The 8,634-nt window shown below is 33.7% G+C and overlaps 2 protein-coding genes across 5 annotated transcripts in view; one reads left to right on the plus strand and one right to left on the minus strand.

The window, feature by feature from the left end:
- The window catches only part of LOC106879385 (uncharacterized), a 175,326-nt gene extending 171,079 nt beyond the window's left edge, over positions 1-4,247 (minus strand). Inside the window, exons 1-2 of one of the 3 annotated variants that reach the window (XM_052966277.1) lie at positions 4,167-4,247; positions 2,136-2,416 (exon numbers count right to left, since the gene is read on the minus strand). In XM_052966277.1, the coding sequence (XP_052822237.1) occupies positions 2,136-2,159 (24 nt within the window). In that variant the 5' untranslated portion in view covers positions 2,160-2,416; positions 4,167-4,247. Of the gene's footprint in view, positions 1-2,135; positions 2,465-2,640; positions 2,737-4,166 lie in introns of those variants that run through there. The other 2 variants (XM_052966275.1, XM_052966276.1) reach the window with 2 other exon arrangements.
- LOC106881292 (tetratricopeptide repeat protein 16) overlaps positions 1,023-8,634 on the plus strand; it is a 138,491-nt gene continuing 130,879 nt past the window's right edge. The window contains exons 1-2 of one of the 2 annotated variants that reach the window (XM_052966285.1): positions 1,023-1,242; positions 5,934-6,399. In XM_052966285.1, coding sequence (XP_052822245.1) covers positions 5,956-6,399 — 444 coding nt within the window. In that variant the 5' untranslated portion in view covers positions 1,023-1,242; positions 5,934-5,955. The remainder of the gene's footprint in view (positions 1,243-5,933; positions 6,400-8,634) is intronic. The other variant, XM_052966284.1, reaches the window with a different exon arrangement.

The raw sequence follows: 8,634 nt of genomic DNA on the forward strand, positions 1-8,634 counted from the left end.
ATATATATATATATATATATATAATCAGAATTTAACATCCATTTTCCATGCTGGCTGGATGCTCTTCCTATCACCAACAACATTATTGAGTGGGCTGAGCACATTTTACGTGGTACCAGCACAAGTGAAGTCTGTTTTTTGGCATGATCTTTACGACTGGATGCCCTTCTTAATGCCAACCACTTTACAATGTGGATTGGATGCTTTTTATGTGACACCAGCACTGGCAGAGTCACCAAGTGACTTGCAAGACACAGATTCTTTGAGAGGAAGAGAACACTGGAGATGGTTTTGTGCCGAGTGATGAGAGAGGGACAGAAACAGGTGTCTTACTGTAGAGGAGATACATCGTTACCCCAGTTAGAGGAAAAGAGAGATCAATCAAGAATGAGAGAGGCATACTCTCAAGGTACGGGGATGAGAATGCAAATTGGATGTTAGAGCATTGCTCAGGGTATATGAGTAGGGAGTTCACGTGAATGCAAAGAGTGGGGAAGGGGGAAGAATACAGTGACTGGTGAAACCTGGGTATATGGAAAGGGACGTGGGTAGAATACACGACACTTCCAGTACTCAGGTGCGTCTTTTCAAGAACCTCATATCGCCAGACATCTCAGTCCATTGTCATCCTCTCTGTGAGGCCCAACATCTTGAGATCGGTCCTCATTACTTCATCCCATATCTTCCTGGGTCTTCTTCTTTCACGGCTGCCATCTTCTTTAAGCAATCGTACTCGTCTCTCTTCTGGTCGTCTTTACTGTATCCATCCATTTGACACTGCATTAACATTTCATCAAAGACTTCCTCTCCAGAACCTCTCTTAATCATCCTCCCTGAATTTTTCTTTCTCCCAATCATTTCATTACTACATAGCCCCCAATCATACATGCCGTTAAAAAAAAAAAGATCACGTCACTTTTCTTTTAAAATTAATACAAAAATAATTACATACTAACACGCTCGTTCATTTATAATTATTTATACGTTTTAAATCCTTCATCATTCCGTCAATATTTTATTCTGAATACGTTTATTGTTACCCTTAGCAACACAATAATCATGGCGTCTTTAAAGTTTCGTTTGTGTCCTATGAATACAATACGATGTAGTTTAAATATCCACTGCTGTTGCTCGTCCTTTTACTGTTTTATGCCCTTTTACGGAAGCCTCAGACTGAATTATTAACCGCGTGGTGAGACATCACAAACTTTGCTTTCTCTCAGACAGTTTACGTTTCTTAAGGTTTGTTACGGAAAGTTCCAGGTTCCAATCTGAGTCTGACAATGTAGTAGGAGTTGATGTTGGAATTTATAGAGTAATCTGTGTGTGTGTGTGTGTTTGCGCGCAAAGTGAATTGTATGTGCCTTCGTGCTTTGGGTGCTACACAATATTTAGTGAATGTAAACTTTCAAACAGAAGAATAAATTATTTCTCTATATTCATGTCCTTGTCATATGGGTGACGCTACCTTTTGTGAGTGAGTGTGTGATTGAAGACAATGTGCATAAACAAAACACAATTGACTAAGTTCTACAAGGAAATAATGCAGAGTGCAACGTTTCTCTTCTTTAAAGTTCTTCTCCAGAGCAGGAATCCGTTTAGAACGTTTGTCCTTATTTTCTTTCACCCTACAATAAATATGTACTTCTTCAATTGTTGTTTCTAATTGCAAAACTTGCCAACAAAAAATATCAGTTCTAGTGATTATTAATATTTATCGATTACTGAGATCGATTTAATCGACTAGTATTATCTCATTAATTTGTGGTCTTGTTCCTATATTAAAAATCAATTTTCAATAAGGGTAGTGGATTGCCAGAATCGTTAAATATTTACTTAAGGCTATTTCTGTTCGGAGTTCAAATCCCACCGAGAACACCTTTCCTGTTCGTTCTTCCTGTATTGATAAAATAATGAATAAGTTAAAAACTAGTGTCGATGTAACCAACTATATCTTCACATACCCACCTTTCTGCGAAACTTAGTACCGGTGTGCAGTTTCAATCACATGCTTAAAATTGTAGAAGAATCTATTGAAATATTACACATATTCCAAATAAGGTTTTAAAAAAATGGAACAGCAAGAAACACGAAAATATTTAAAAATGAGAGTAAACTCCTTAACAAATACTTACGTTGGTTGTGATAATATCACACATTATCTCAATTCTTGATCGGGCTTTTTATACAGATTCTTGTTGAAAAAATACTCTTCATAAACAGAATGAAAAATTATTACTGTTTACATAGCCCAAAGGAGACATGCTTGGGGACGAATTGATAAGGCATCTGCCTACCGACTGAGGGTTTAACAATTCATTTAGACATCTGCAGTGTCTTATTCCATTAAACTGGATATTACGGGTTACACAATTACCTCTACAACGAGTCCATTTAGCTGTACCTTGGTGTCATACTGAAAGAAAAAAAAAAATTGCAACTAGTAAATACAAAACGATTAATAGTCGATCCAATTGAAATAGCACGGAAGACGCTCGAACAATTCGATGGTTTAAATATTTGGAAAGAACAATAACAGAAGCGGGGAAATCCAAGAAACACTTAAAATGTTGAATTATAGCAGCTACAGCGAATTTAGTTCGGGGAACTAAAAAGACTACAATAACAAGAGGAAATTACATTTTGTTTTAAGCTCAACAGTAATTTCATCTGCACTTTATTGGTGCAACTCCTAAATGTTGGATGCTAAAAACAGGAAATAAGTACTATAAAAAGATGTTTTGTGTTCAATTTCAAGAACATTAGGCCAATGAGAGCGTTAGGAAAGAAACTAAAATGGTTATGCTCTGTGAAACTCTTTTTGTCAGTTGTGAAAAAGTTAAAAATGAAATAGTTTGATCTAACAACACGACACCATGAGAATCTATGTGCAATGGATATGATTTCTCGCGGGGTGAGGAGCAGAGGGAGAAACCTAAAAAAGGAGCAGCGAGACCGCGAAGTGAGTAGTTAAGCTACATCAAAAAAGCAAACGAACGGAAATGTTTGAAAACATGTAATTGACTGGTGACCAGAAAAGATGAAGAGAGAAGTTGCATATATTTCTGTGTACCTACACCATCTCAGTTATGAAATTTCGTAAAGGAATACAGCTTATTACTTTAAAAAACAACGAAAACCTGAATAATTGATTAATTCAAAATTTGTTTCAATACTTTAGTTTAAAATGTAGTCATGTATTGATTTGGAGACGCTTATGTAGTCTTCACATCGTTTTCTCTTGAACCAAAAGAATGACAAAACAAATAGCCTCTTCTAAGAGCTGGTCCTCCCATACTTTAACCATTCTACTACTTCGTCTACTCGAAACAAATTCTTCTTAAATCATGAACTAGTTATTTTTTTAGACACACCTTCGCAGTTCCAGCCCTACATAACTACATACAAATATAATACAAAATAAAAAGGCGAAGAGGAGCACGAGCAGTTAGGGAACCACTAGATGGTTGTTCAACCTACTTAAGATAACAGCCAAAATTTCCTCAAAACACTTCCTGTCGACTTCTAAAAAGACTCACTGGATAATCGAGTCGCAGGTGCACAGTACTTGGATACAAACAGAACTGTTACGACTAGGATAACTTTAATATTTCTGCATGATCAGAGCCTACGGTGGAGCTTGAAAGTTGCATCTATCAAACTCACTGCATTCAACAAGCCACACCAAAGGACACTAAATATAAGTCTAACATAGTACTAACGTCAAAAATGTTGCGAATCAACGGAGGAGCCTTCACTTGGAAACAATAAACTTAATTCAATTTAAGCAAATAATATTACAACAATATAACCTGTTGGAAATAACAGCCAAAATCTCCCTCAAATTCTATATTACAAACTTTAAAAAGAAAGACACATTAAAAAAATGTAGTCTTGGATGTCAGTCAGTATGATAACAGCTGGAATATCTTTAACTACAGGTTTGCTAAATCAGTGCTTAATAAGACAGCAACCATTAGAGCCGGACTGAGTTCCCTTCGCCTATTTCTGCTGCAGCCTCCACCATAATCCTAGAGGATCAGGTTGAGCTAAGTGGTTGGATTTTCTTACTGCAATATATGCACTCCGTGGTGAAGCACACTGTTTGGCTCCCAATGTTACAGAAGCATGGAGTATCAATATATGAAGTGCTGGATCTGTGGTACCTGTTTATAGATGCTTTGAATGACGCCCAGTTATTCGACAAACTACCAATATGTTACAGTTAGAGCTTCAGAGGACTTTATTATCCAAGGGAGATAATTAAAGACTATTAAAAGTTGCTTCCCCTCTTTTAGGAATGTTTTGTTTTTGTTTTTTATTCGGTATTCTAAAAATTCTATACCCATTTTGATTTAAAATAATAAAAAGATGGTATATTTTTGACACATAATATCTTAACTTATCAACACCATCTTATGTTATTGAACACAACATTGGTGACCCTATCAGTTATATATTATTAACCTGTCCGCTTCTAAAATCAGAAGCAAACTGTAAGACGAATTGGATTAAAAACTGTGTGCATCATCTATTCCCTTTCTTTTCACCAGTATATTTTCTTCTTCTCCGAAATGTCCCACGACATTAAAAAAAGGAAAAAAACAGTCTGGAGACTAGACTATTGATAATATTTCCATTATTTCACACAACTGAATATTCATATTTCTGCATTGAACAGAATGTACAAGATTTAACATTTCTCTTTATAGAGTAGTGAGGTTTATAGAGGGTTCTGAAGTTTATAAAATTTATACCAGTATTATACTGTGTCAAAGTGGATAGATGACAAACAGTGACTGGAGAAAAAATACCCAGGTACACCTAGTACATGAAAAGTTAATTGTAAAGTGTGGGTTGACATACATGTTGTACTGAGCCCTAAAATTGCAGTTGATTAAAATACACCTTTAGTAAGAAGAGCAATTCATTGTATCAATGATTAATTCTAGTCCAGATGGGTATGAATGACAATCCCAGAAACAACTATATTACACCACTTCAACAGATGATTTTTGAATTATAGAAGAGTAGTGGATGTCAAAGATAGATGAAATGCTTTGTAGCATTCAGTGATGTTTCATTCTGAGATCAAATTCCACCAAGACTAACTGTGCTTTTCATTTTCTGAGGTTTATAAAATAAGTACCAATAACATACCTGGTAGTGAATCTGTTGACTTCCCTCATCACCATGCTTTTATCCCTAATTCATAATTATGAAATCATTATTTGTGTTTATAAATTCTATATAGTCAAACACTAGAATGAATATATTTGAATAATGATATGAATCATATTTAATATGAGGGTAAACCACTTTAAATATAGTGTATCTCATACGATTCTCAATAGAACCAAACATTGTAACTTTGTGCCTGAACTATTCATGCATTTGGCAAATAGCTGTTGCAAGTGCTTTATATTACATGCTTATACATATAAAATGTTATAGATATTATAGCAGGTAGAAAGGCTGAGCAAATTTTTCAGTTATTGACTCTGATGTTATCTGAATATCATTTCTGAGGAGCTACATCTATAGGCTGCACATACAGATTTTGTTAGATATCTCCATGCCATCTCTGAAAAACAACGACATCAACAAATATATGATGAAGTGGCAGAGTAGCAGACAAAATGCTTTGTAGTATTTGGTCAAGGTTCAAACCACAGTGGGGTTAATTTTGCCCTTTATCGTTCTGAAATTGATAAAATAAATACAAATCAGAAATTGTAATCAATTTGACTATTCTTTTAACATTTGTGGCCTTGGGACTAAATAGTCTTTTTTTTTTTTTTTCTTTTATAGCTTTAGTATTTCAGTTGAAAATGAGAAATTGGAATGTATATGTCCTTTCCTAAAAATTATTTGGTGTTTTTAAGTAAAGTTGGTGTGTTATTCTAAAATCACATTTAATTGCTTTTTTTCAGGCAAACTGGTCTAATAAGTAAAATGAATAACGATATTATTGATTTACTTGAAAGTGTGAAAGTTGCTAAAGCTGAAATAGAAAGAATAGAAAAAGAAAATGTCAATATCAACCAGTTTTTTCCATCGATACCTCACAACTTTGAAAAATATTCAACTGGAGAAACAAGTTATTGGCCTGAACTGATGAGCTCAGTGTCTTGTGCAAAATCCAAGAAAGGAAAATGTTCAGCAAAAACATTCAGCTGTGACATGAATTTGCATAAAAATGCAAATGCTTTATTAATGAATACAACATCTCCAGATAAAAAAGAAGAAAATGAAGATGAAAATACAGAAGAACAAAAAGCAGAAGAGATAACAGAGCAGTCATTAAATGACACTGCACTACAGATTGTATCTGAAGATAAAGAGGAATCTGAAGATGCTCCTGTGTTCACATCTCTGCAAGAAGCTCAAACCCAAAATGTAAATATCATTTAAATGTGTCATACTATGCTATGTCCTAGGAGAAGTAGGTTATACATGTGTGTGTGTGTGTGTGTGTGTCAGAGTAGTATAGTTTTCATGGAATTTGTCTGATATCTATAAATGTTTTATTTCTTTTAAAGCTATAACGATGCAAGTTATAATAATACAGGTCAGTGGTTAGTACTTTTACTTAATATTTCAATATTTCAAGGTTAAGACCCCTTCTTAAGGAAATCTTTGAAGAAAAGATGTTCTATAATGTGTGTGTATGGATTGTTTATGTTGCTGTTGTAGTCAATCAGATGTGTGCAGTTTGAATCAGCTGTGTGCAGTTATTAAAATGTGGATTACACTTGTTGAGTAAAATAAGGTTTTTTTATTCTCAAGTTCTCTGAGTTTTCTTTTTTTTTTTTTTTTTTTTTTTTTTGAGTCCTGGATGTCTTGGGTGTGACATTTTCTATAGGTGTTTTTTTTTTTTAATGAAAGAAGCATAGCAGCCTGGTGGTACTTCTGGTGTAGAATTCATCACATTTACTACATATAATTTTTATACACCACATAAGACCACACATATATATCTTCATCTTTGATCAGGCAATTGGGTAATGTACATAAGGTGTGGTTTTGTTTTGGCAGTTTTTAGTCACATCCCCACTCAGGGATGGTCTGGAATGTACCAGTTGTATATTCAACCACTGCTCCCACCTCCCAACAGACTGCATGGTGGATTGAAGCAGTTGTTTTTTAATTGAAATATGGCAGTTTCAAAAATACTTATTATCCATGGATGTGTAGCTTTTGCTAGATGGTCTGGTGATGTCCTATCATTTAATGACAGAGTATGGATAGACATTCTCCAACTGAACTTTTCAGAATTATATGATTTTGGTGCTTTTGCTTCCTACCTTGGAGCATATACTCTGTATCTTGTGAATCTCATTTCTAATGTAGGCCATCTTAGTTCTGATGGGCAAGGATGAATTATAGCATACAGATAGGCCTTTGCATGCTGCTCTTCTGTAAAAGTTAGTGGAGATGGATCCATTTTCTGTGACTTTGAGTTTAAAATCATGCAGAGATAAAAAAACAAAAAAAAACAGTGTAATTGGGGGGTTTCACTTCAAATTTTATATGTTCATTGATGTTGTAGATGTGTTTATGAAATATAGATATTAAAATGAACAAGACAAGAAATAAATTGAAAGTAAAAAGAAGGTAAGGAACATGTCTACATTAGTGCATCTTCCTCCTCATTCAAACTCCAATGGTATAATCATAGATCTACATTTAGAAACAAAGAAGAGGCTAATAATATATCTCTTGCTAAATTCATACATTTTCTCATAGATAAAAATATTGAATGTAAGACTGATTGATCTATTGTATGTAATATACAACCCTAATAGTAGACTTTGTGTATCAGAAGCATTCCACATTTATAAAATTAGTAAAACTAAATTAATTATGATTTATCAACATGATGAACTAATTATAAGATGCCAACAATTTAAATACAAATCTTTTCTATACTATAAGCATACATAACATTACACTTATCATTATAACTATAATTAGTAAACTACAACTCTAGTTTTAATACTCGGTATATATTTAATAACCATATCATTATATCTTAATGAAAATCTTTCATACCTTGACCTACCACAGTTTAACTTTACTAATTTAATAATTATATTTAAATTTAAACACTCCAATACGTTTTGAAAATTCATATTTTTTAAATGAAATTCTTCTATTTGTTGAAGATTACATCTACAGTCTATAAAACACTAAATATTTTTCCGTATCAGTAAACTTATAATTCTATTTTCATAGCACCACTCTCTATATCTGTATCTTCTTAATTTTGAATAGTTTTCTTCTTATACCTAGGTATTTACACCTTGAGTAACATATATTGATTATTATCTTTAGTATACTCTTTTACTTGTTTCAGTAATTTGATTGCAGCCATGCTGGAGCACTGCCTTTAGTCGAGCAAATCGATCCCAGGACTTATTCTCTATAAGCCTAGTACCATGCATGCATGGTTTCAATAATGACTAAGTCAAAATGGTTTTTTATATTCTTCCTTCTCACTGGGATTGTTTAAATGTAGTTACAACAGTAATATGTCCTTCTACTGAAATGAAATTTCAGTAAATTTTCTGTATCTTGGTGCAGCTGAAGATTGCTCTGCATTTTACATTTAATGTAATGCTCGCATTGCTT

This window comes from Octopus bimaculoides, chromosome 3 (genome assembly GCF_001194135.2).
Source record: "Octopus bimaculoides isolate UCB-OBI-ISO-001 chromosome 3, ASM119413v2, whole genome shotgun sequence".
Lineage (NCBI taxonomy): Eukaryota > Metazoa > Mollusca > Cephalopoda > Octopoda > Octopodidae > Octopus > Octopus bimaculoides.